This window comes from Cnephaeus nilssonii (genome assembly GCF_951640355.1).
Source record: "Cnephaeus nilssonii genome assembly, chromosome: 13".
NCBI classification, from domain to species: domain Eukaryota; kingdom Metazoa; phylum Chordata; class Mammalia; order Chiroptera; family Vespertilionidae; genus Cnephaeus; species Cnephaeus nilssonii.
Window position 1 is genome coordinate 54292661 of NC_137084.1, and position 27951 is coordinate 54320611.

Sequence of the window (27951 nt, forward strand, 5' to 3'; positions counted from 1 at the left end):
CTTTTGCAGGAAACATTTGCTTGACCCTGACCTCAAGAGAACTTCCTCTGATGATCTACTTGCAGTTTCTTTTCTTTTCTTTTTTCTATTAATTGCAGTTTCAACCTCTCCCAGGAACATAATCTTAAAAAAAAAAAAATCTTTATTGTACAAAGTGTTACATACGTCCCCTTTCTCCCCCTAGTAACTTCTTCTAGCCAGCCCCCATCCCAGGCCTTCACCACCCTACTGTCTGTGTCCATGGATTATGCATATATGCATACAAGTTCTTTGGTTGATCTCTTCCCACCCACCTACTCCCCCCACCTTCCCTCTGAGATTCCTCAGTCTGTTCTATTCTTCTATTTGGGTAGAATGAATATTGATGGCAATTAGTACTTGATGCCAGTTGTTTGGGCTACTGTTTTTTTATTTCCTATAAACCTTTTCTGAAAATGGGTGTAGAAAAAAAATGCATTTTACTATAAAACTCCCATTAATTAAGCACTGCCAGGGTCTATTTTAAGTGTTTTGTGTATGTATTAATTTATTTAATCCTCACAGCAACCCCAGGAGAGAGGCAATTATCCTATATAATAAATGGCTAATATGCAAATTGTCCCCTCCACCAGGAGTTTGACGAGGGGGCAGCTGATTCCACCTGTGCATGAATCCAGGCACAGGGTCTCTAGTTATTTTATAAATGGAGACATTAAAGCCCAAATATAATTGCTTTCAGTTTTACAGCAAATAAGTAGGAGAGCTAGGTGAAGCTGGAAAGAACTACAAAGAAAGTTGTCAATAAGTACAAAATAGCTGGTTAAAAAATTAGCACTGAGCTATGGTGTAGCAGAAAGAACCCCGACTTGGGTCAGGACTTGGATTCGGACTCCAATACAGTACTTAGTGCTGTGTCAAGATTTGGGGCTGGTCACTCTGGGCAATTTCCTCGCTTACAAAAGGGAGCTAATAATGCTTACCTCACCGGGTTTTTGTAAGGATCTAGAAAAGGAATGACTGTAAAAGCGCACCGTGAGAGACAGCTCTCGGCCTTGGATTCCCAAATTTGGATCCGCACCACCAATCCCAGCAGGTAAAAACTCCTAGTGCCCTTCCCGGAAGCCCACGCAGAGCCCTCTGGGACTTGTAGTCTCGCACTGGCTCTGATCGCCTTTCTCTAGTAATTGGGGCGGGTGCGTGTACGCCCCGGAAGTACTTGTCTCCTGAGGGGCGGGCTGATTGGGGAGGGTGGGTCAGAGGTCGCGGGGCAGGAGGCGTTCCCGCCGCTGGCACAGTCGCTATGTAGCGGCGGGGCTTGAATCCTCCTGCTTGTTCTGGAAGGTGCTTGGGCTCCACCGGCGTCGCAGCCCCAGGACGTCTAGTCGCCAGCCTGGGCCCCGGTGGCTGAGCGGAGCCGCCGCCGCCATGTTTGGCTGCTTGGTGGCGGGGAGGCTGGTGAGGATGGGGCCGCGTGGGATCCGGCAGGGGGCAGGATGCCGGGGGCGAAGCCCTGGAAAGGGGAGGTGCTCGGGTTCGAGGGCTGCGGGGAAACCCCCCTCCTGCCTACTTTCTGGCTGAGCGTGTGGAGTGGAGGCGGGGGCGCTTGGGTGTTCGTTCTGTTTTGCCCCAGATCTGTTCAGAGTCGGAGTAGCCACGCTGCCATTTATGGAATGTGCATTATTACCTGCTGGGGAATGCACGCCTTTTGTCCATTTCTGTCATTTTAGCCTTCCATCTAGCGCTTCCTTGGCAACTCACACTTGAAGACCCTCACAGCTTGTGAGATGGTTACCGTCATTCGGTCCTTTTTGCAGTTGAGGGACTGAAGCTCCGTGGGCAGTTTAAAGGACTCGCCTAAGCGCACGGAGTGAGTGAGATGTGAATTTGGCATTTGAATCTAGCCTACAGCGTGCTGTTTATCCAAGATTATTAAGGTGCTCGGAGCAGGTTTATCGGCGGGGTCCTTTTGGAAGGTGTCTGATAAAAATGTGCTCGAGGGAATTGTAAGTTGGCTGATGGAAACGCCTGAAATTTAAGAGGGAGCCAAATCTGAGCTGACTCTGGAAAGATGTGAGCAGCTAGTTCCCTTATTGGTCAGAAGAGACAGTAACCTCACTTGCGGGAATATTAGAATTAAAGGAGACCAGCACCTGGAATTGTTCAGGAATAATCTGGAAGGTGTGTGTCGCTTGCCTCCTTAGAAACCACCTAAGAGGTTCATTTCAGACCTAACTCCTTTTTTTTAATTTTTATTTTTATATATTTTTTTATTGATTTCAGAGAGGAAGGGAGAGGGAGAGATAGAAACATCAATGATGAGAGAGAATCATTGATCAGCTGCCTCCTGCATTCCCCCTACTGGGGATCAAGCCCACAACCCAGGCATGTGCCCTTGGCTGGAATTGAACCCGGGACCTTTCAGTCCGAAGGCCGATGCTCTATCCACTGAGCAACACCGGCTAGGGCTAGACCTAACTCCTTTTACTTGGAGTTCTTTTTCTTACTTTTTTCCCCTCCCTGATTTGTTCAGTGTTGCAGCCCCTTAGTTGAATGTTACGTTTTTCGTAATGTATTGTATTATGCACACACTTCTAAGGAATCACAAACATAAATTGGAGATGACTGGCCTGAGAAAGTTTTTTTTTTTTGTCCGTCTCTTGAGTGGTTGGGAGGCCTCTTTTGGTGATGGTGATAAATGGGTACTATTGGTAAGATAACTTTGGATTGCCCTGGCTCTTGATGGAAAAATTGAAAGGGCCAGCCTGGGGTGAGTGTTGGACTCGGATGAAAAGTGTCATTTAATGAGTGACTTCGAAAAAAATGAGTGTTTTCTTTCTTTCTTTTTTTTTTGTTTTTTGTTATTGACTTGTTTTTATATTTTTCCATTGATTTTAGAGAGAGTGGAAAGAAGAGGGAGAGACAGGGAGAAACATTGATATGAGAGAGACACATTGATTAGTTGTCTCCCAAACGCGCATCAACGGGGGTTGGGGATCAAGCCTGCAACCCAGGTACATGCCCTCAACCGGAATGGAACCCAGGACCCTTCAGTCTGTGGGCTGACACTCTATCCACTGAGCCAAACCAGCTAGGGGTCTTTCTTTAATCCTCACCCGAGGATATTTTTCCATTGATTTTTAGGGAGAATGGAAGAGATAGGGAAAGACAGAGAGAAACATTAATGTGAAAAAAACACATTGATTGGTTGCCTCCTGCAAGAGCCCTGACCAGGGCAGGGCCCAAGGAGGAGCCTGCAACCAAGGTACATGCCGGTGACCAGAATTGAACCTGGATCCTTTGGTCTGCAGGCTGACACTTTATCCACTGAGCCAAACCTGCTAGGCTCTTTCTTTAAAAACACACACACACACATACATATATACACACACACACACACATATATATACACACACACATATATATATACCTATAATAATAAAAGTGTAATATTCTAATTAGACCGGACGTCCTTCTGGGGCTGTGAGGGAAGCCCGGGTCCCGGATGCCAGAGGGAAGCTGGTGCTGGCAGCCAGGGAAAGAAAGGCCTACTCTTGCATGAATTTCGTGCATTGGGCCTCTAGTATATATATAATTCAGATTTTGTGGTTTGGTGAATAGGAAGGCAATACCAATTATAAACAAAACCAAAAACCTTACAGAAGATAAACTCTTCAGCCATTTGACTGGAGTTTGCTCAAAATTGATCCTTCTTTTTGCTAATGGATGTGGTATAGGAAGTTATTATAGTAATTTTCTGAAAATTTTGTAAAGCTATGGCCGGGTGGCGCAGTTCATTGGAGGGTTGTCCCATACACCAAAAGGTTGCGGGTTTGATTCCCGGTCAGGGCATATACCTAGGTTGCAGGTTTGAATCCCCAGTTGGGTGTGTGGAGGAGGCAACCCATCATTGTTTTCCTCTCACATTTAATTCTGTCTGACTGTCTCTCCCTTCCTCTCGCTCTAAAATTAATAAAAAATAAAAACATGCCCTTGAGTGAGGATTAAAAAATACAAAATTTTGTAAAATGAATATTCTTTGTGAAAGATTTCTGAGACTTCAAAATAAGATTTCATTCTATAAATTCATGTTCAATTATAGAACAGAAAATTAGATTATCAAATGAGTCGAGAAAACTTTTAAAAGTTCCCACCTAGCACATTCAAGGTAGAATTTTTACATTTTATTTATTTAGTCTGCTCTCATTATTTGGAGTAATTGTGTTCTATAAAGTCTCTGTGAACACTGCCAAAACCGGTTTGGCTCAGTGGATAGAGTGTCGGCCTGTGGACTGAAAGGTCCCAGGTTCGATTCCGGTCAAGGGCATGTACCTTGGTTGCGGGCACATCCCCAGTAGGGGGTGTGCAGGAGGCAGCTGATCGATGTTTCTCTCTCATCAATGTTTCTAGCTTTCTATCCCTCTCCCTTCCTCTCTGTAAAAAATCGATAAAATATATGTTTTTTAAAAAAAGTCTCTGTGAACACTGAATTGGTAAATATTGAATTATTGCCCCTAGGGGAAATGCAGGGTTAGGTTCCTTAAGGGTCTGATCACAATTTTATCAATCTGTTTTATGTGTGTTTCTGTTTTTAAAGACATCTAATTTAATATGTATTGATTCATTAACATTGGACTCAGCCAGTAGAACTATAACTCACGGCAGAATGAAATTATGTAATACCTATTTTCTCAGTAAGGCACCTAACAGCCTTCTTGGGTTAGGAACACTATTTCAGCTTGGCCATTTTAAGCAGGCAAGTCACCGTAGCCCTGGCTGGGTAGCTTAGTTGGTTAGTGTCCTTCCAGTACGCCGAGGTTGTGGGTTAGATCTCCAGTCAGGGAACATACAAGAATCAACCAATGGATGCATAAATAAATGGAACAACAAATTGAGGTTTCTCTCTCACATCAAATAATTTTTTTTAAATAAAAAAATAAACCGTCAAATCACCAACAAAAATATAAACATGGCACTAAATAAACTGAAAAGGACAGTTGTTTACAGTATGAGAGCCGAAACCGGAAGGCACAAGGATATGAGAGACACTGTAGTTTTGTTCTGCAGCTCGGAACATGTGCATCAGGCAGCACAAATGTTTTGCTGCTTTGAAAGTGCAAGGAATAATGATTTGGGGGTTATAAATATATTTTAGTGAGTAGACAAATAAGCAAGTATGGAATCTGCAAATAATGAGGAGTGACTAAATACTTCCGAATTGCGTGCCCATTTTAATTACCCGAAGTTCTTTTTAAAAGTTTACTTATTTATTTATTTTAGTGAGAGAGGAAGGGAGAAATATTGATTTGTTGTTCCACTTATTTATATATTTATTAGTTGATCTTTGCATGTGTGCTGACCACGGATCGAACCTGCAACCTTAGCATATCCGGATGTTGCTCTAACCAACTGAGCTACCTAGCCAGGGCTAATTACCTGAGGTTCTTTACCTTCAAATGAGAAGATCAAGGTTTGGTGGTGTGTTTTGAATAACCTTTCATTTTTATAACATTCTGAAGTGATAGTGATTTACTTTTGTAAGTAAAATCCTTTCAGGGGTCTTCTGAAATTATATTTTTAAAATATTACATTAGTGAAATCATTATAAGGTTAAGTATTTTTGAATTCTTTTTTTTTCAAAATATTTCTAAGTTTGCAATTAGAGTTAACATACAGTATTATATTAGTTTAAGGTGTATAATATAGTGACACCATATATTGTTATTACAATATTATTGACTACTAGAGGCCTGGTGCACAACATTCGTGCACTTGGGGAGTGAGTGGTCCCTCAGCCCAGCCTGAGCCCTCTCGCAGTCCAGGACCTCTTGGGGAATGTCCACCTGCCGTGGAGGCGGGAGAGGCTCCCACCACCACTACTGCGCTTGCCGGTCGTGAGCCTAGCTTCTGGCTGAGTAGCACTTCCCCTGTGGAAGCGCACTGACCACCAGGGGGCAGCTCCTGCGTTGAGCACATCACAGCAACTGGTTGTTTTGCTGTTTGGTCTATTTGCATATTAGCCTTTTATTATGTAGGATATTCCCTTTGCCAAATTTTACACCCCATATTTTACTAAAATTCACTATTAATATTAGCATTCTATCTAATATATTTGGTAATTCTATAATTAGAGTCAGATTAACCCAATGTTATACTTGATATAATGACTGTAATTGACTGTATTTGGTAACAGCTTATAGCAATACTAGAAGGCAGCGATTTTTCAATTGGTGTGCCATAAGAATTTTTAAAACATACAATACCTGACTATTTAGTCAGAGGCACTGACTTCTTTTCTCTTAGATTGTCAAATAAAAAAAAAATGACAATAGCTGTCCGGTGTGAATGAATCAAAATTCTACTTTTTTTGTCTTTTTTTTTGTCAGCTTGGCAAAAAATGTATTTTTTGGTGTGCCTCAGAATCTTAATAATTAGTTTATGTGTGCCATGATATGAAAAAGATTGAAAATTGCTGCTATGAGACTTATAAAAACTCATCAAACTATTGAATTAAGACGAGTTTCTTATTTTCTAGGTGCAAACAGCTGCACAGCAAGTGGCTGAAGATAAATTTGTTTTTGACTTGCCTGACTATGAAAATATCAATCATGTTGTGGTTTTCATGCTGGGAACAATCCCATTTCCTGAGGGGATGGGAGGATCTGTCTATTTTTCCTATCCCGATTCCAATGGAATGCCAGTGTGGCAACTCTTAGGATTTGTCACGAATGGAAAACCAAGTGCCATCTTCAAAATTTCAGGTCTTAAGTCTGGTAAGAGTAATATATTGAAGTAGTTTCATAATTAAACTGTTTTCTTAAATAGCATAACATAGAATTTGGCTTTTAAAAAACTTCATTATATTTTTCTGGTTGCTAACGTAATATATAACTTTTTAAAACAAAATTAAATGATCCTTAAACATTCGAAAAATAGTAAGTGAAAGACTTTAATTCCTCACACTCCCATCCTCTGCCCCTGGAGAAACCATTCACTGTTGTTCTCTTTGTATGGTATATGCCATTGTATAGGGATTTTCCTGAATCAGTGAGTGTTTTAATAAATAATGAGAGGAATCTTGTCATAATTTGTAATATGCATATCTATGTTTTAAATGAACAGATAAACCAAGTAGACTCATATAGTAAATAAAACGAGACTTTTTTTTTTATGAAGATGTTTGATCTCTTAGATTTGATTACCCCTTCAGTGTTCTTTTGGTTGTATTGGCATTGCAGATTTTAGACTTTATAGGGACATAATCTTGCTTAGATTATATTTAGTTATTTTGTGAAGAAATGTGAGAGTGAACCTAGATATCATTTACTCCCATTGAATCTCCAGTTTCCTTGAAAATCTAAATGAAAACAGACATGGAAAATTCTTGGAATATAAATATACCAGAGAAAACATAGAGACTGTAGGATGGGATTTTTTTAAAAGGCAGCAAACAAATAATTATGTTGCTCTTTATGAGTAATGGGTCTAAAACATTGTAACATAAGGAACCAAAAAAAAAAAAAATCTGCCATTAGTATATTAATCTTAAAACTTAGAGTAAGGCAAAAGCATTATCAAGGATTAAGAGATTTATTCACTAGGAATGAGATAATTTACTAGGAAGATTTAAATATTTCTGGGAAATGGTAAATGTCATGAATTTGTGTGTATATATAATACTAGAGGCCCGGTGCATGAAATTCATGCACGGTGGGGGGTGGCGGGTTGTCCCTCAGCCCAGACTGCACCCTCTCCAATCTGGGACCCCTCAAGGGATGTCTGGTAGGATTGGGCCTAAACGGGCAATCGGAAATCCCTGTCACAATCCAGGACTGCTGGCTCCCAATTGCTCTCCTGCCTGCCTTGCTGATTGCCCCTAACTGCTTCTGCCTGCCAGCCTGATTGCCCTTAACTGCCCTCTCCTGTAGGCCTAGTCACCCCTAACTGCCCTCCCCTGTAGGCCTGGGTCCCCCGCAACTGCCCTTCCCTGCAGGCTTGATTGCCCCCAACTGCGCTCCTTTGCAGGCCTGGTCCCTCCCAACTGCCCTCCCCTGCTGGCCATCTTGTGGCAGCCATCTTGTGTCCACATGGGGGCAGCCATCTTTGACCACATGGGGGCAGCCATCTTGTGTGTTGGAGTGATGGCCAATTTGCATATTATGCTTTTATTAGATAGGATAACTTCAAATATATAAAGAAAAATATTGACATAATAAACGGACAGCCTTAATATTTTAATATACCTCTTGATAATTAACATATCAAGTAGATTATTAGTAAAGAAGGAAGATTTGAATAAAAGACTTAAGCGGCTTGAGCTAATGGACATTTATACAACTCTGCAACTGATAATTAGGTCACACAGATGAGGCAGAAGTAGGTTGATAGTTGTTTGAATGGAAAAGAATACAATAATTAATAAATAATAACATAAGAATAAACTGTTTCATGTAATCATAACTGTAAACCTATTTTGTGTACATTTTTTCACCCTGTATACATTTTTAAGTCCACAGAACATTTATGAAATATCACCACATATTAAGTTACAAAGCACACTGCAGCAAATGGCAGACAATCATTTATACAACCCACAATGCAGTGTAATTACAAATCAAAAGATAAAACATTTATCATGTTTAGAAATTTAAAAATATTTAAAAATAATTCATGAGTTGTAGAAGAATTGATCATGGAAAACAAACTTCTACAGAAACCAAAACAAACCAAAAACCCCATCACAAATCAAACCTTTTGAATGCAGGTAAGATAGTACTAAAGAGATGGACTCATAGGCATATATATATATATATATATATATATATATATATATGTAAAAAGAGAGATTGAAATTAATGAACTAAATATTTAACTTAAGCAGCTCAAAGAAACTAGAAGAAAATAATGCTAAGAATAGAAATTAATGACAGAAAGCAAAGAAAGAACAGAGGGGCTTAATAAAATAAAAATTTGATTCTTTGAAAAGACTAATGATGAGCCACTGAAAAGATATATTGAGGAAAAAGAAGGCACACATGATGTCATTAAAAATGTAAAAATGGGGACGTAACTATAAGTATAGTAGAGAGGAATGTTTATGAGGAATTTTGTGCCAATAAATTTGAGAATGACAAAGGAACAGGTGAAATTGTCTATTTTCTAGAAGAATATACTGAAAACTGACTAAACAATAAATTTAAAAACCCTGAATATATATAATATCAATAAAGAAGTTAAAATCAGTGATTAAAAATATAATTCTCCCTTCCACAAGCATCTGTCAGGCCCAGACAGTTTTATAAATTCAACTAAACCTTTATGAAACAAATTGTCCTTATCTATAATAATAAAAGTGTAATATGCTATTTAGACCAGATGTCCTTCTGGACGAATCCTGGGCTGCGTGGGAAGCCCGGGTCCCGGGTGCCAGAGGGAAGCCGGTGTTGGCAGTGGAGGGAAGGAAGGCCTAATCTTGCATGAATTTCGTGCATTGGGCCTCTAGTCTTTTATAAACTGTCAGAAAATAGGAAAAGAGGCAGTTACCTAGTTACATTTTGAAGCTAATGTAACCTTTATATAAAAAAGGATAAGGGCAGCCAGCTAGTGTGGCTCAATGGTTGAGCCTGGAACTATGAACCAGGAGCTCAAGGTTCTGTTCCTGGTCTGGACACATACCCAGGTTGCAGGCTCCATCCCAATAGGGGGCATGCAGGAGGCAGCCCATCAATGATTCTTTCTCATCTCAACCTCTGAGCCACACCAGCAGGGCATGTCATTCCTTTTTATTGTTGGGTAGTTCATTGTTGGATATACCACAACTTGTTTATCCATTTACCTGTTGATGGACATTTAGATTGTTTCCAGTTTGGGCTTATAAAATAAAGCTGCTAGAAATATTTGTGTTCATCTTTGCATGGGCAGATGCTTCCATTTCTTTTGGGTAAATACCTAGGAGTGCATGGCTGGATCATATGGTACTTGTATGTATATTTCAAGAAACTGCCAGAGTATTTTGCAACATGGTTGTTCCATTTTACATTTCAACCAGCAATGTATGAAAGTTCTAGTTCCTCCACATTCTTGCCAACACTTGGTTTGGTTAGTTTTAGGCATTCTACTACGTATATAGTGGTCTCCCATTTTGTTTTATAAATTTGCATTTCCTTAATGACTAATGATGTTAAGCTTTTTTTTCCCATGTGCTTATTTGCTATCTATATATCTTCCTTGGTGAAGTGTTTGTTCAAATCTTTTGCCTGTTTTTTTAAATTGGGTTGTTTTCTTACTGTGTTTTGAGATATATATATATATATATATATATATATATATATATATATATATACATACACACACACACTTTATACAAGTTATAACTTTGTAAGATATGTGATTTGAAAATATTTTTTCCTGGCCTTTGGCTTATCTTTTAAGTGTCTTTTCTAGAGCAGAAGTCTTTAGTTTTGATCAAGTCTGTTTTTAAATTTATTCTTTTCTGGATTGCTTTTGGTGTAAGCAATTTTTGCCTAATGCAAGGTTAGAAAGTTTTCTCCTAGAAGCTTTTCAGTTTTGGATTTTACATTTATATCTGAGATCCAATTTGAATTTTTAGTGCAAGGTATGGATTGAAGTTCAATTTTATTTTATTTTTTTTGCAAATGGATATCAAACTGTTCCAATACCATTTGTTGAAAAGATGAAGTTAGGACATTTTTCTGCATCCATCATAAACATGTTCACTTGACATTCTCTTGGAAACTCTTAAACTGCTCCATTTTAATGTAAAATACGAACATATGCAAATGAATATTTATATGAGAATTTATTGTAAACATACACAAATGAATATATGAGTGTTCATGTATTGGTTTACAAAGGAAAGAAAGAAATGGAAATAGATACTATAGTGTTTTTTTAAACAATCACTAGTTGAAAACATGCTTGTAGATTCGATGGATATTGGTATATATAGTAATAAGCAATACAGGAAGCAGAGCAACTAATTTGGGGGGAGAGAGATATGTTTTTGCTTTTGGTTTGAGGACCCTGTGGAACATGATAGCAGTGCCTTAAATGTAAAGTGGTCGATTTGTTTATATAGCAATAGACTAGTAGTCAGCTAACTGTTAACCTTTTGCATAGTTGGAAAGTGTAGTTCTGTTTTGTACCCAGACTCATGTGCACTGATTAAGGTTAATATTGGCCACTAGCCAGTAGACCAGGACCCATTGTTTGTTTTTGGCGATACAATAATTAAATTGTCAATTTAATTGTTCCTACCTTACTCTCTCTTACTCTGCCCCAGCTCTGCCAACATTTTAAGTTGGGAAAAGGATACAACATCTCTTTTATTTATGATCATCACTATATTCCCTGCAGGAGATGCTTTGGTAGTTGTGAAAAGTACTTTCTCCTATACTTTTTGCAATGTCTTTGTCTGTCTTTTCCCTTTTTTCTTGTGACACCGAAAAGATTAGGGGTTCGGGGTGGGTGCATTCTGGGATCATAAGAATATTCATTCAATCTGGAAAAAGTTCAGCATTCATCCGATCTGGAAAAAATTCAGCAATCAAAAATGAATTAATCAAATTGCTCTAACCAAAACGTTAACGATAATACTTAGTGAGATATGTTTTCTGTTGTGGTCTTAGATAAAACAGTCAAAACTCTAATCCCAGAGTAATACTTGATTCAGTACAGGATAATAGATTTATTTCCATTATGATAATTACTAGTTCTTGTATTCTCCTGCCTTTTAAAAAATAAATTGTTTCTCATCATTTCCATTATAACATGGTTACTGATAGTTTTATCTATGAAAACAAAACAGTTTCAATGTAGTATTTGTAATGGATAAATCACATGCTTTATTAAAGAAAAATAAAGCAGCTTAAAATACTTACAGACAGTTCATATCCATATTAAACGAATGGTAAAATGCTGTTAAAATTTTTTTTTTAGTATGTTTTGGAAAAGCACTTTTTAGATGTTTAAAGTATTAGAATTCTTCTTAATTTATATAAAAGATTAGACTTGTTATTTGTATTAGGGAATTATTAAAATTTGTATTAGGGAACTATTAAAGTATAAGAATAGGTGGACTTATAATAGATACTTGAGCCTTTGAGGTTCAAAAATATGTTTTATTATATTGAACAAATCTAGCTAAATAACACTCTGGGTAAGAGAGAGACATACTGAACTAACTTTAGGCAGTTGTGATTGAACTGAAAATTTATTAAGTAACAAATCTAGCAGAATTTTATTGGAGTAGAAGGTTAGTTTAGGTGAAGCAGATTTCATGTTAAGAAACTTTGGCAGTGTTTGCAATTCTCTGATGAATGATGAACAGATTTCTTAACTTGCACAGAACAATTTTGGTTGGGGAAGGTAAAGAGAGTTCTGTTGGGAGAATTGCAGTTGGTATGGGGTCTTGAAACCAGTTACTATGAGTTATTTTCATTGAGAGAAAATTCTTTGTGACTCTTGGGTTCTGAAAAGGAGTTATGATAAATACATTTGTAGGCTGATGCTGGACCAATCTGGGTGATGGATAGGACTGAGCTTGAAATTATAAAAGAAAGGGTTTGGTATTAAGAAACAAGAAGCACGCCCCTGGGTCCGGGTGAGGCCTCGCGCCCCTGGATCCGGGTGAAGCTGGATCCCGGGTCCGGGTGAGGCCATATGCCCCTGGATCCGGGTGAGGCTGGGTCCCGGGTCCGGGTGAGGCCGCACACACCTAGGTTCGGGTGAGGCCACGCGCCCCTGGGTCTGGGAGAGGCCACGCGCCCCTGGGTCTGGGTGAGGCCACGCGCCCCTGGGTCCGGGGGAAGCTAGATCCCGGGTCTGGGTGAGGCCATGTGCCCCTGGATCCGGGTGAGGCCACGCGCCCCTGGGTCTGGGTGAGGCCACGCGCCCCTGGGTCCGGGTGAGGCCACGCGCCCCTGGGTCCGGGTGAAGCTAGATCCCGGGTCCTGGTGAGGCCATGTGCCCTTGGATCCGGGTGACGCTGGGTTCCGGGTCCGGGGGAAGCCGCGTGCACCTGGGTCCAGGTGAGGCCACGCACCCCCTGGGTCCGGGTGAGGCCACGTGCCCCTGGGTCTGGCCGAGACCCAACCAGAGGGAATCGAACCTGCATTACCACCATTTGTCCACCATCCAGAGCTGAGGGGTCAGTGCCGACATGTACACATAAGGAACTGGTGGACATTGATATTGGGTCTCAAAAGAACTGTTGGTCCAGAAAGAAACTCACTACAGACTGATTCATTTGTCTGTCAGCATAACTATTATTGCTCATCTCACATTCAGTTCATATAAGTATATCTCTAGTGACACATGATCTCGCTCATCTAGGGGAAATGGTGAACAACATAGACTGATGAACAAGAACAGAACCAGAAACAAGGAGGCATCGATCGGACTATCGGGCCTCAGAGGGAGGATAGGGGAGGGTGGGAGGAGAGGGGAGAGATCAACCAAAGGACTTGTGTGCATGCATATGAGCCTAACCAGTGGTTAAGTTCAACAGGGGGTTGGGGCATCCGTGGGGAGGGGTGTGGGATGGGAATGGGGGGATGAGGACAAATATGTGACACCTTAATCAATAAAGAAATTAAAATAAATAAATAAATAAATTTGTTAGTAGAATGTCAAACTCAAAAAAAAAAAGAAAGAAAAGAAACAAGAAGCAACTTTCTTTCCTAAAAGCACTTATTTATGCATTTAATTATTGGTTGATATTTGTACATGCCCTGACTGGGTATCGAACCTGCAATCTTAGCACAGTGCTCTAACCGAATAAGATACCTGGCCAGGGCCTCTATTTCCTTCTTAGCACATACTTTTCAGATTGATGATTGCTCTCAGTAGGATTTATCTGTGTGTATACGTTAAAATTATTCTAAGACAGCGTTGAAACAGATTAGAATGGAGATAATTGAAAATGGCGCTATGGGAGATTAGACTGAAACATGAACTTGAAGTATGAATAGGTTTGGATGGGATGGAAGTGGGAGGATGGGAATTGCATTTGGAGATGATCAAAATCATAAAAGTGTGCACTGTACCTTCAAGTGACAGCTAGGAGGAGTCTTTTAAAGGTAGAATGATATACCCGGCTGGTGTGGCTCAGTAGTTTAGCATTGACCCATGAACTAGGAGCTCACAGTTCGATTCCAGTCAGACACATTGCCTGGGTTGCAGGCTCAATCCCCAGTAGGGGGTGTGCAGAAGATAATTGATCAATGATTCTCTCTCTCACCATTGATGTTTCTCTCCCTCTCTCCCTCTCCTCTCTCTGAAATCAAGTTAAAAAACATATTTAAAAAACATACAAATGAAATAAAAGGGGTTTTAAGGTTTTAATGGTAAAGTGGAGCTGTTATGTGATGGTCATGCAATGTGAGGCTTAATTTTTTTTTCTGGTAGACAGGTTTGAGCAAGGTAATGATATTATTACAAATGTTATTTTAGGAAAATCATTGGGATGGGTTTGGGAGTCTTGTTGAAATTAAAGCTAGAGAATCCAATTAGGAAGATTTTATAGTGATTGAGGGATAAAGGAAAGGATAACATATGGCATACCTGTTTGTGCAATGCACTGTGCTAGGCTTTTACATGTACTATCTATTTAATCTTTAACAACAACATTTAGAGGTGGGTATTATAAGTCTCTGGTTTTTAAGAGGTTAGATGTCAGAGAAATTGAATATTTTGTTCAGAGAAGAAAGTCTGCTTTTACACGGTATCTATACATCTACCTTTTTCAAACCATTTTATATTGTTTGGTAATACCATAATTTATTTAACAAATACCTCTTGATGGAAATTTGGGCTCTTTCCATTTTTTTTAAATTGTTTTACTAACAATGCTACAATAAATATCTTTACACATATCTTTGTACATATTTTCTAGCACTGTATTTCTGTAGAAGAAACTCCTAGAAGTGGAACTGAATTCCTGAATTAATATGACCTTTAAAACAAACAGTATAGGAGGCCTGGAAAAAGGGTACTGAATGTGGAAACTCGATCATGATTGTCATGGCAGTTTTTAGAAAGTCGTAATAAAGGTACAGTGTACTTAGTACTACCTAAAAAACTAATAGAGCACCTCAGCCGCAGTGGCTCAGTTGGTTGAGCATCATCATGTGTACTGAAGAGTTGCTGGTTCGATTCCCGGTCAGGGCATATACCTGGGTTGTGGCTTTGATCCCCAGTTGGGGTGCGTATGGAAGGCAACCTATCAATGTTTCTCTTTCACGTTGGTGTGTGTGTCTCTCTCTCTCCCTTCCCCTCTCTGAATATGTCCTTGGGTGAGGATTAAAAAAACATACAAACAAAAAAAACCAAAAACTAATAGAGCATATTCTTGCTAAGGATATTAACAGAGTAAGCCATGGAATATTAGAATGGAAGGCCCAAAGAATAATTTAATATAATCCTTAATTTTACTGTTGAGACTCTTGAAATCCAGAAAATTTTAGAGTGTTCTTAAAATAGAGCAGGGATTAGGATCTAGCTACTCATTTATTTATTTTTATATATTTACTAGTGGCCCGGTGCACGAAATTCGTGCACGGGGGGTGTCCCTCAGCCCGGCCTGCACCTCTCCAATCTGGGACCCCTCAAAGGATATCCTCTGCCGGTTTACAGGGATCGGGCCTAAACTGGCAGTCGGACATCCCTCTCATAATCTGGGACTGCTGGCTTCTAACCGCTCATCTGCCTGCCTGCCTGCCTGCCTGATTGCCCCTAACCACTCTGCCTGCTGGCCTGCTCACCCCCAATTGCCCCCTGCCACCAGCCTGCTCACCCCCAAATGCCCCCCTCGCTAGCCTGATCACCCCCAACACCCCCACCATTCCAGTGTGCTCGCCCCCAACTGCCCCCCCTGCCAGCCTGCTTACCCCCAATTCCCCCCCTGCTGGCCTGCTCGCCCTCACCTGCCCTCCCCATTGGCCTGCTCGCCCCCAACTGCCCCCCTGCTGGCCTGCTCATTCCAAACTGCCTCCCACCGCTGTCCTGATCACCTCCAACTGATCCCCCCACTGATGGCCTGCTCGCCCCCAACTGGCCCCCCTGCTGGTCTGCTTACTCCCAGCGGCCCTGCCCCCCATCAGCCTGATCACCCACAACTGCTGTCCCATCCTGGCCTGATCACCCACAACTGCCCTCCCCTCTTGGCCTCTAACTGCCTCTACCTCAGCCCTGCCACCATGGCTTTGTCCAGAAGAACATCTGGAAGGTCTCCCAGTCTAATTAGCATATTACCCTTTTACTAGTATAGATAGGCCTGGTGCACGGGTGGGGGCCGGCTGGTTTGCCCTAAAGGGTGTCCCGGATCAGGGTAGGGGTCTGATGGCTGTTTGAGGGGCTGATGGCTGTTTGCAGGCTGGCCAAGCCCCCTAACAGGGACCCTCACCCCATGGGGGTGTGGCCAGCCTGGATGAGGGGCTGAGGGCCGTTTTCAGGCTGGCCACAGCCCCTTCACGGTGGGGGGGGGGCTCCTGCTGGGGTGCCTGGCCAGCCTGGGTGAGGGGTTGATGGCCTTTTTTAGGCTGGCCACGTCCCCTGGCAACCCAAGCTCCCAGCCCCTTCTTTTTTCTTTTTTTTTTTTTTCCAGCACCTCCTTGAGCAGAGGCCAGGGCCGGCTGGAAGCAGGTATCTGGGATTTATTTATCTTCTATAATTGAAACTTTGTAGCCTTGAGCGGAGGCCAGGGCTGGCCAGGACGGGCGGGAAGCTTGGCTTCCTCCATCTCCGGGAGCAACCCAAGCCTCCTGCTCACTCCAGCTCCGTGGCCGCCGCCATCTTAGTTGGGTTAATTTGCATACTCGCTCCTGATTGGCTGGTGGGTGTAGCAGAGTGATGGTTACTTTGCATGTTTCTCTTTTTTCAGTGTAGATTGATTTGAGAGAGGAAGGGAGAGGGAGAGAGAGATAGTAACACCAAAGTAAGTTTAAGGAGAAACCTGCATTTAAATTCCTTTCCATTGTTTTACGTGTATATATAGTTGATATGTTTGTAACTGCTGGTTTCTGCCATTTTTACTTAATATTATTTCCCTAGAAGCCCAGTGCACGAAATTCATGCACGGGGGGTGTGTGTCCCTCAGCCCAGCCTGCACCCTCTCCAATCTGGGATATCCCTCTCACAATCCAGGACTTCTGGCTCCCAAGCACTTGCCTGCCTGCCTGCCTGATTGCCCCTAACCGCTTCTGCCTGCCAGCCTGATCACCCCCTAACCACTCCCCTGCCAGCCTGATCGATGCCTAACTGCTCCCCTGCAGGCCCGATTGCCCCTAACTGCCCTCCCCTGCTGGCCTGGTCGCCCCTAACTGTCCTCCCCTGCAGGCCTGGTCGCCCCAGCTGCCCTCCCCTGCTGCCCTGATTGCCCCTAACTGCCCTCTCTTGCCAGCCTGGTTGCCCCCAACTGCCCTCCCCTAACTGGCCTCCCTTGCAGGCCTGGTTCCCCCCCAACTGCCCTCCCTTGCAGGCCTGGTCCCCCCAACTGCTCTCCCCTGCAGGCCTGGGTCCCCCCCAACTGTCCTCCCTGCAGGCCTGATTGCCCCCAACTGCCCATCTTGCAGGCCTGGTCCCTCCCAACTGCCCTCTCTTGCCAGCCATCTTATGGTGGCCATCTTGTGTCCACATGGGGGCAGCCATCTTTGACCACATGGGGGTGGCCATCTTGTGTGTTGGAGTGATGGTCAATTTGCATATTACTCTTTCATTAGATAGTATAATGGGTTATGTAATTAAGAAAAAATTTTAAAATGGATTTTTAGAGAAAGAGTAAGGGAGAGGGAGAGAGAGAAACATCAGTGTGAGAGCCCACAAGCCGGGCATATGTCCTGATCAGGAATTGAACTGACAACCTTTTGGTGCACAGGACTACACCCAACCAACTGAGCCATACTGGCTAGGGATGACATTTAAAAAAAATAAATTGCCCTCATTTTTTGTTTTTTCAAAGAATAGTTTATTGATTTTTAGGGAGGGAGAAGAGGGAGACATCTGTGTGAGAGCTTTATATTGGTGGGCTGTGGACTATGAAATTTTGATGTGTTCAAAAGTGTGAAATGTTTAGTTTTCCCTTATTTTCTTTCCCTCCTTTACTATTAACTAAATAAAGCAAGTAACAGAAACATTCTGATCTTCATATGGACTGGAGTGGGAATAGAAGAATAGATTTTTATTTTTATTTAAAAGGAAGAGATGAAATGAGTTTCAGAAGCACGGATGTAGAGCATACTGACCTTTTTTTCTGCTAGTATAGTACTTTGTTGATAAATTATGTTTTGATTGCCTATTCCTTGTTGGGCATTTTGGCCCACCATCCAGCCCCCCCTGGGGCAAATCTCTGAACATACTTTATATTTTCAATTGTTTGTTGCTAGTACATAGAAATACAATAGAATTTTAAGACTTTATTTTTTTTTGGAGCAGTTTTAGGTTTACAACAAAATTGAGAGGAGGGTACATTTTCTGTATACCCTTCCCCCACACATGTATAACCTCTCTTGTTATCAGTATTATTTACCAGAATGGCACATTTTTTACCAAGCGTTGAACTTGGAATGACACATCATAATCACCCAAAGTTCACAGTTTACCTTAGGTTCACTCTTGCTGTTGTACATTCTGTGAGTTTGGACAAATATATAGTGACATATATACATAATTATAATATCATAGAGTATTTTCACTGCTCTAAAAATCCTCTGTGCTCTCCCAATTCACTGCCCTACTCTTTGCCTAGTCCCAGCAGCCACTGATTTATTTTTTGCTTTGACTGCATAGTTTTGCCTTTTCCAGAATGTCATATAGTTGGCATCATACAGTATGAAGCCTTTTCATGTTGGCTTCTTTCACTTAGTCATGTGCATTTAAGTTTCTTCCATGTCTTTTTATGGTTTGGTAGCTCATTTCTTTTTAGTGCTGAGTAATATTCCATTATCTGGATTTATCACAATTTATCCAGTCATCTACTGAGGAAGATCAAGTTTTGGCGATTATGAATAAATTTGCTATAAACATCCACATGTAGGTTTTTGTTTAGACATAAGTTTTCAGCTCCTTTGGGTAAATACCAAGGAGTACAATTGCTGGATCATAGGGTAAGAGTATGTTTAGTTTTATAAGAAATTGCCAAACTGTTTTCCAGAATGCTGATACCATTTTGCATTTCTGCCAACAATGAATGAGCGTTCCAGTTGCTCCACATACTTGCTAGCATTTGGTGTTGTCAATTGATTTTTGTGTATTGACTGTATCCTGAAGGATGAAGGAAAGGTAACATATATAATATCTTGCTAAACTCCCTTATTAATTCTAACAATTTCCTAAGATTTTCTATATAGATAATCATAATGTCTGTGGAAAAGATTTTTTATTCCTTTCCTTTCAATTTTTTATGCCTTTTATTTCCTTTTTGTTGTTGTTAATCCTAACCTGAGGATATTTTTTCTATTGATTTTTAGAGAGAGTAGAAGGGAAGGTGAAAGAGAGAAACATTGATGATTGATGATTGATCTGAGAGAGACAAATCAATTGGTTGCCTCCTGCTTGAGTCTCAACCGAGATATGTGCCCTTGACTGGAATCAAACCTGCGACCTTTCAGTCTGCAGGGTGATGCTCTAACCACTGAGCACCCAGCTCGGGTGCCTCTTCTTTCTTTTTATTGCTATATTGCATTGCCCAGACCTTCTTCAAGCACATGAGTGTAAGTAATAAAAGGCATAGCAATCATTCTCTCTTCCTCTGTTATGAGTGGCTAAGATTGATGAATAGGCCTTTTCGTCAATATGAAATGCTATTTATGCCTGGTAATGCTCCTGACTTGAAGTCTACTTTGTCTAAAATTTATATAGCTTCTTCAGCTTCCTTATGATTAGTATTCACATGCTATGTTTTTTTCTATATTTTTACTTTTGACAAACCTATGTGTCACTTGTAAACAGTATATAGTTAGGTGCTGCCTCTTTAACTTTCTCTTACAGTCTCTGCCTTTTAAATGAAGTGCTTAATCCATAAATATTTAATGTTATTGATGTAGTTATTTTTTAAAGTTTTACCATATTGCTCCTTTTTCCCTTTTCAAGGGGGCCTTCTTTTGGCTTATGTTTAAAATTCTTCTTTCTTCCCTTTTTTTTTTTTTTTTAAGTTATCTACCTTTGCATTGATTTTTTAGTGGTTCTTCTGGAGATTATGATAGATTATGATGCACTATAACTTTTCATAATATACTGTGAGTTAATATGAACAAACATTTATGTTTGATAGTTATGACAATTTTTATAGTTTTCCTTTTGGGCCGGTCTACTTAGTAAAATTCTGAATATAATGACAAAAAACCTTAGGGCAAAAATTACATCTTGGTGATTTATTTTGGATTAAAGATACTTATCTCCATTTTCATTATCTTCATACCAAAGATTTCAGAGAGGAAGGGAGAGAGAGAGAGAGAGATAGAAACATCAATGATGAGAGAGATAGTTTCCATGTCCTTTTTTTTATGTTGTTGAAGTTCTAAGTTCAACAACTCTTACCCTATGTTCATTGAACATGCTTACAACCAGTGTTTTGAACTCTGCATCTAGTAGATTGCTTGTCTCCATTTTTTTTAGTTCCTTTTTTTAAAGTTTTGTTCTGTTCTTTCATTTGGGACATGTTTGTCTTGGTCATTTTGGCAGACTCCCTGTGTTTGTTTCTATCTATTGGGTAGAGCTGCTACGTTTCTAAGGCTTGATAGAGTTGTCTAATATAGTAGGTGTCCTGTAGGGTCCAGTGGCACAGCCTCCCCATTCAGTCAAGCTGGGCACTCAAGGTGTGCCCCCTCATGTGGGCTGTGTACACCCTTCTTTATAATTGAGCCTTGGTTGCTGTTGGCATTTCAATGGAAGGAATTTACCCCCAGGCTGATCAATTGCAAGGACTGACCTCTGACCACATGGAGAGTCAGCTGTGCGGGGGGGGGTGGGGGGGGGTGGGGGCACCCCATAGAGCAGGACTTATCAGTGGTGCTCTGATGCCTGCTGAGTCTGCCACTTGAGTGTGTTGCTTGTGAGGGTGGTTGGGTGGTGATTCTTCTACATGGTCTGAAACTGTCCACTGGATGCGCTGGCTTGGGGGCCTTCCGAGAGGTGCATGCCAAGGTCAGCTGCTGCCGGTCAGCAGCTGCTGCACGCCCAGGGCCATCTGGCATGAGCTGCAAAGCAATCAGCACATGGCTGCTATTTGTGCTGGAGTTGGAGGTGCCCAGGCAAGGCCAAGTTGTGAACCAAGGCCAGCAGCTGCTAGTGCTGGGCCTGGGGTTACTTAGCAAGAGGTACAGGGTATGCTGAGGCCAGATGCTGCTTATTTGAGAGACTTCAGGAAAATCTGAAGTATGAGCCAAGATGGGCCATTTGTATGGAAAAGCCACTGGAAACAGCTTGGGTGGGCCTGAAAGTTGGATAAGGCGGAGGTTCAGGGAATCACCAGGATGGGGCAAGCAGTGTGAGTCAGGTTGATGGAGTCGCAGATATGGCACCTACCTGCTGGCTCTTTTTGGGGAGGGCTCATCAAAGGAACAATAGTCTCTGCCAGCACTTCTGTCTGGGCAAAAGTTATCCTCCTTGTGTCCCCCCCCACCCCCCCCTGCCCAGCTCTCATTCTGATGCCAGATAATTCAGTTCCTTCCCAAATGTCTCTAGTGCCTTTCAAACTGCTGCCCCAGCACTGGAGCTCAGAGGGAGTGAGTCTGAGTAAGTCTGTGTGATGGCTCTTTAAGAGGAACTGCTTGGGACTTCAGCAGCCCTCTGTGTTACTCAGCCTCAATCCCCCTGGTTTTTACAGCCAGAAGTTATGAGGACTTCTCTTCCTGGCACTAGAACCCTGGGATGGGGGGGTCTGGTGTGGGGCGGAAACCCCTTGTTCCTCAGAGGACACCTCTGCAACCTAGATATCCCTCCTGATTTTTATTCACCTGCCACACGGTGTGAGACCAGCCCCTTTCTGAGTCTCCACCCCTCCTACCAATCTTGATGTGGCTTCTTTAAATCCCTAGTTGTAGGACTTCCATTCAGCCAATTTAACCTTTTGCACTCGGATGTTGAGATTAAAATTACTCTTTGAATGTATCAATAATTTGAAATATAAAAAATCCAAATAAATAAGTTTGTATGAAAAGAAACTCCAGTTTTTTATTCTACTGTCGCGCTTTGTAAAATCTGGGGTATTTAAAAAATTAAATCCTGAGTAGAATAAAGGAATCGAGAAAAAAGCAAGCGAGTGCAAAGGGTTAAGGCAGTTCTGAATGATGGTGGTTCTGTAATTTAATGGTAATTTTGATGTAGTTGTGGGAGGATTTGAGTTAACTTTTCTTTTTACAAAACAGAAACAGTGCTATGGTGCCAGGCATACAATAACTTCTAAATCCTTCATTGACCCACCTACATTGTTATTAGATATTACAAGTTTGTTTTATGATTCAAAAATGCCATGCTAATAAATTCTGCAAAGCAGCAGAAAACAAAATTAATATTCAGAATTTGGTGGCATTTTTATACACCAATAATGAACTATCAGAAAGAGAAAGAAAACAATCCCATATACTGTTGCAACAACAACAAAATAAGGTTCCTAGGAATAAATTTAATCAAGGAAGTAAAAGACCTGTGTACTCTGAATACTGTAGGACATTGAAGAAAGAAGTTGAAGAAGATACAAATAAGTGGAAGCATAAGTAAACCATGTTCATGGATAGGAAAAATTAACATCAATAAAATGTCTATACTACCCAAAGCAATCTGCAGATTCAGTGCAATTCCTGTTAAAATACCAATGGCATATCTCAGATCTGGGACAGATATTTGAAATATTTATGTGGAATGACAAAAGACCCCAATAGTTGCTGCAATCTTGAGAAAAGCAAAGTTGGAGGTGTCATACTACCTGATATTAAATTATACTACAGCCCAGCCAGTTTTGCTCAGTGGTTGAGCATTGACCCGGGAACCAAGAGGTCACCGGTTCAATTCCCGGTCAGGGCACATTCCTGGGTTGCAGGCTTGATCCCCAGTAGGGGGCCTGCAGGAGGCAGCTGATGGATGATGTTTCTCTGTCATCGATGTTTCTATCTCTCTATTCCTCTCCCTCTCTCTCTCTAAAAGTCAATAAAAACATTTAAAAAAATTATACTACAATGCCATAGTAATCAAAACAGCATGTTACTGCCACAAGAAGAGGCATGTAGATCACTGGAACAGAATAGAAAGCCCAGAAATAAACCTACACCTTTATGGTCAATTAATATTTGACAAATAAAGCAAAAACATACAATGAGATAAAAGTCTCTTCAATAAATGGTGTTGGGAAAATTGGATAGATATATGCAAAAGTGAAACTAGACCACAAACTTACCCCATACACCAGAATAAACTCAAAATGGATTAAAGTCTTAAATGTTAGGCTTAAAATTATAAAAATCCTAAAAGAAACCATAGGCAGTAAAATATCAGACATTTCTCTTGGCAATATTTTTTCTGATATATTTTCTCAGACACGGGAAACAAAAATAAACAAATGGGACTATATAAAACTGAAAAGTTTTGCATAGCAAAAGAAACCATTAGCAAAATTAAAGGGAAACCCACTGAAAGAGAGAACATATTTGCCAATGATACATCAGGTAAGGGGTTAATTTCCAAAAAAATATATAAGACCCACAGCCCAATTAAGAAATGGGCAAAGGACCTGAATAGATACTTTTTAGAGATGGCCAATAACCATATGAAAAAATGCTGAATGTCACTAATCATCAGAGAGATACAAATTAAAACCATAATGAGATATCACTTCACACCTGTCAGAATGGCTATCATCAATAAATCAACAAACAAGTGCTGGTGAGGATGTGGAGAAAAGGGAACCCTCATGCACTGTTGGTGAGAATGAAGACTGGTGCAGCCTCTGTGGAAAACAGTATAGAGTATCCTCAAAAATGGAACTGTCTTTTGACTCAGTGATACCTCTTTTGGGAATATATCCGAAGAAACCTGAAACACTAATCGATAGGATATATGCACCCCTATGTTCATTGCAGCATTATTTACAATAGCCAAGATCTGGAAGGAGCCCAAGTGTCCATCAATAGATGAGTAGATAAAGAAGCTGTGGTGCATTTACACCAGGAGTGGAGAATGCCCGGCACCCGGGCTATATAAGGCAAAATCATTTGGTCTGGTCCTTGCAAAGCATTAGGGGTGAGTTAAATGTTTGACCAAATATAGCAAGCTAATTTTTAACTTGATATTTTTGTATGGCCTAATAATCCTATCTAATAAAGAGGGAATATGCTAATTGACCCTCATACTGCCACAAAGATGGCGGTGCCCACAGCCAATAAGGAGGGAATATGCTAATTGACTGCCCCACCCTCAAAGATGGATGCACCCACAGCCAATAAGGAGGGAATATGCTAATTGACTGCCCCACCCTCAAAGATGGCAGTACCCACAGCCAATAAGGAGGGAATATGCTAATTGACTGCCCCATCCTCAAAGATGGCGGCGCCCAGTCCCCTCAGCCCTGCCGGGGTGGCAGGTGCCCTGCCGCTCCACGCGCCTACTTCCGGAGTCCCCCAGTCCTCTCAGCCACCCAGGGCCGGCTGAGGCTTGCGCTGCTGGCAGTGGCAGCAGCAGAGGTGTGATGGTGCATCGCCTTCCCTGATTGCCGGGTCACCTCCTGCCCCTGAGGGCTCCCAGACTGTGAGAGGGGGCAGGCCGGGCTGAGGGACCCCCCTCCAGTGCATGAATTTTCATGCACCGGGCCTCTAGTGATGTTATAAATATCCAAATGGCCTTTGACAGAAAAGTCCCCCACCATTGACTTACACAGTGGAATACTACCCAGCAATAAAAAAGATCTTTTGCGATAGCATAGATGGACTTAGAGATTATTATGCTAAGTGAAATAAGCCAGTCAGAGAAAGACAAATACGATATAATCTCACTTATGTGGAATCTAATGAACAAAATAAACTAAAGAACAAAATAGAAACAGGCATGGATACGTGGAACAGACTGAGCTGTCAGAGGGGAGGGGAATTGAAAGAAGGTGAGGGGATTAAGCAAAAAATCATATGTGTATGTATCATAGTCACACAAAAAACTGTGTGGTGATAGCCAGAGGGAAAGGGGTGTTGAGGTAGATAGAGGTGGGCAAAGGGGGTAGATAAATGGGGATGGAAAGAAACTTTGCTTTGATTGATGGGTGCACGATGCAGTGTGCATAAGATATTTCGATGAGTTGAACACCCTAAACCTGTATAGTTTTATGAATTGGTGTCACCCCAATAAATTCACTTTAAAAATGATGGTGAATTAAAATGATATAATAGAAACTATTTAACATAAAATTAAACTTCCCAATTAAAAGAGATTTGCAGACTGGATAAATAAATGTGTTCTAACTATTGACTCAAGGATTCAAATTGTTGAAAGTAAAGGAATAAAAAAAGATATGCAAGTAAAAACCAAAAGGGAGCTGGAGTGTCTCTACTAAAATAAGTCTAAATAGACTTAAGATAAAAATTGTTATGGGAGATACAAGAAGGATATTATATAATGACTAGAGGCCCGATGCACAAATTCGTGCACAGGTGTGGTCCCTCGGCCTGGCCAGCGATCAGGCCGATCAGGGCTGCTGGCCAGGGAGGGACTGTGGGAGGGCTCCAGGGCATGTCCGGCCCTCTTCCCCAGTCCCAATCGGCTGGACCGCAGCAGCAAGCTAACCTACCGGTTGGAGTGTCTGCCCCCTGGTAGTCAGTGCGCGTCATAGCTCCTGGTCGAGCAGTTGACCAAACGGTCAACCGATTGGTCGGATACTTAGCATATTATGCTTTTATTATATAGGGTAAAAGGGTCAATCCATAGAAAAGATATAACAATTATAAACTTGTGTGCACTTAACAACAGAACAGCAAAATACATGAAGCAGAACTGACAGAATTGAAGGGAGAAATAGTTCAACATTAATAGTTGGAAACTTCAATATCCTGCTTTCAGTAATGCATAGAACAACTAGATAGATGATTATCAAGGAAATGGAAGACTTGAACAACACTATAAACCAACTAGACAACATGCATAGAACATTCTACCTAACAACAGTAGAATACACATTTTATTATATAGCTTTCATGAATAAATTGCACATTTCTTTGTTGCCTATTTGATAACACATCCCAGGTGGTGAGTGGGATGACCATGACATTTAGTAAAATATGTCCTGTTATTTATTAATAATATGGCAGTTTAATGGAAAAATCAGAAAATGTTAGAATTATAAAACTTTAAAAATATTCTTTCCTCAGAGTTAGCATTGAGAATCTTTTATCTAATTAATGCTTATTCATTATTTTTTCTCATTCTGTTTATTTTTAATGGAAAAATAATCAATATTTTATTTTAATAAGATAAAATAATTTTCCTAATTTTTAATAAGTTGCAGTAATTTTAATACATTTTAGAAAGGTAACAGCTATTTTTCTGGTAGAGAAATTTTTAGTTTTCTTTTTTAACTAGTGGCCCAGTGCACGAAATTCATGCACATTAAAGGGGAATTAATTAGAGGAAATATTTTAATATTGCTATTTGCCCTTTCTCTATAATAGAAGTGTCAGAGATGAAAGAAAATTAGTAAAATGTACATGAAAATCTCACTCCTGTCAGAGTCTGGGGCAAGCCGCGGGACCCAGAGTCAAGTCCCCGCCCACCCACGTACACCTCAAAATCACACGAGACCCAGACCCAGCTGGCCCCACCCCGTCAAGCCCCGCAGGGTGGGGAGCACAGCCTCAGGTTCCCCGTCAAGCTCCTCTGGGTGGTGGGTTGCAGCCTCAGGTCCCCCCGCGCAGCCTTAGGTCCCCCGGCCCAGTGCCAGGGTGGGTGCGGGGGACATGACCTCAGGTCCCCCAGCCCGGCCTCAGGTCCCCCGGCGCGAGGGCATGATGACCATTTGCATATTAGCTCTTTATTATATAGGAGATGATAAAAACTAGGTAACTTTTTATGTTTATTCTAAAAGAAACTTTCATGTAGCAGAGCCTTTTTGAGCGTGTAGATAAGAGGTTCTTTATATTTTCAAAGGAACTTGTATGGGATACAAGTTAAACTTGAAATTTGTTACACATGTTAATTTCTTTCAGGAGAAGGAAGCCAACACCCTTTTGGAGCCATGAATATTGTCCGAACTCCATCTGTTGCTCAGATTGGAATTTCAGTGGAATTATTGGACAGTTTGGCTCAGCAGACTCCTGTAGGTAATGCTGCTGTATCCTCAGTTGACTCATTCACTCAGGTAATGCAATGCCCATTTTATTATTTTCTAAAGTAATTAAAAAATTATATTTTATACTTAAAAAATTAGCCTGGTGGTAGAAAACATGTAAAAATGAAGATAAACATACAGTTTGGGACAAAAGTAGGTTTACAGTTGTATGTGAAACAGAATTTATTCTTGTAGTATTATTTATTATTCATTGTATTATTTTTCATAAGAACAACTGTAATCCTACTTTTGCACCATGACAGAAGTTATTGGCTTCCATGGATATTTTCAGTTCACCTTCTTTCTCTATAGATATTTTACAATTTGTAAATGCTTTTATAACACTTAATGTTTTTATGGTGATAAAAACAGGTTTACCTATACATTTTTCTCTTTTCCTTTCATAACTAGCATGCTAGACTGTGAGAATATATTTGTGAACCTGATAAGCAAGATGCCTGTCCTCATGGAACTTAAAGGGGTATAATTCTATAAGGGTTGACTTTTAACCTCTGTATGACAAAGGCCTTAACGGGAGGAGGATCCAGACAGAGGTTTAGTGAGTACAAAGGCCCTGAGGTAGAAATCTGTTATGTTTGAGGAATAACATGAGAGTCTTTGTGGCTGGAGCAATGTGAGCAGAAGTGAGACATGGGAGA

General features: G+C 41.0%; 1 protein-coding gene across 3 annotated transcripts in view; it reads left to right on the forward strand.

The window, feature by feature from the left end:
* The first annotated feature begins 1248 nt into the window (after positions 1-1248).
* The window catches only part of HIKESHI (heat shock protein nuclear import factor hikeshi), a 33684-nt gene continuing 6981 nt past the window's right edge, over positions 1249-27951 (forward strand). The window contains exons 1-3 of one of the 3 annotated variants that reach the window (XM_079788724.1): positions 1249-1434; positions 6512-6749; positions 27171-27322. In XM_079788724.1, coding sequence (XP_079644850.1) covers positions 1405-1434; positions 6512-6749; positions 27171-27322 — 420 coding nt within the window. In that variant the 5' untranslated portion in view covers positions 1249-1404. Of the gene's footprint in view, positions 1435-6511; positions 6750-19146; positions 19273-27170; positions 27323-27951 lie in introns of those variants that run through there. The other 2 variants (XM_079788725.1, XM_079788726.1) reach the window with 2 other exon arrangements.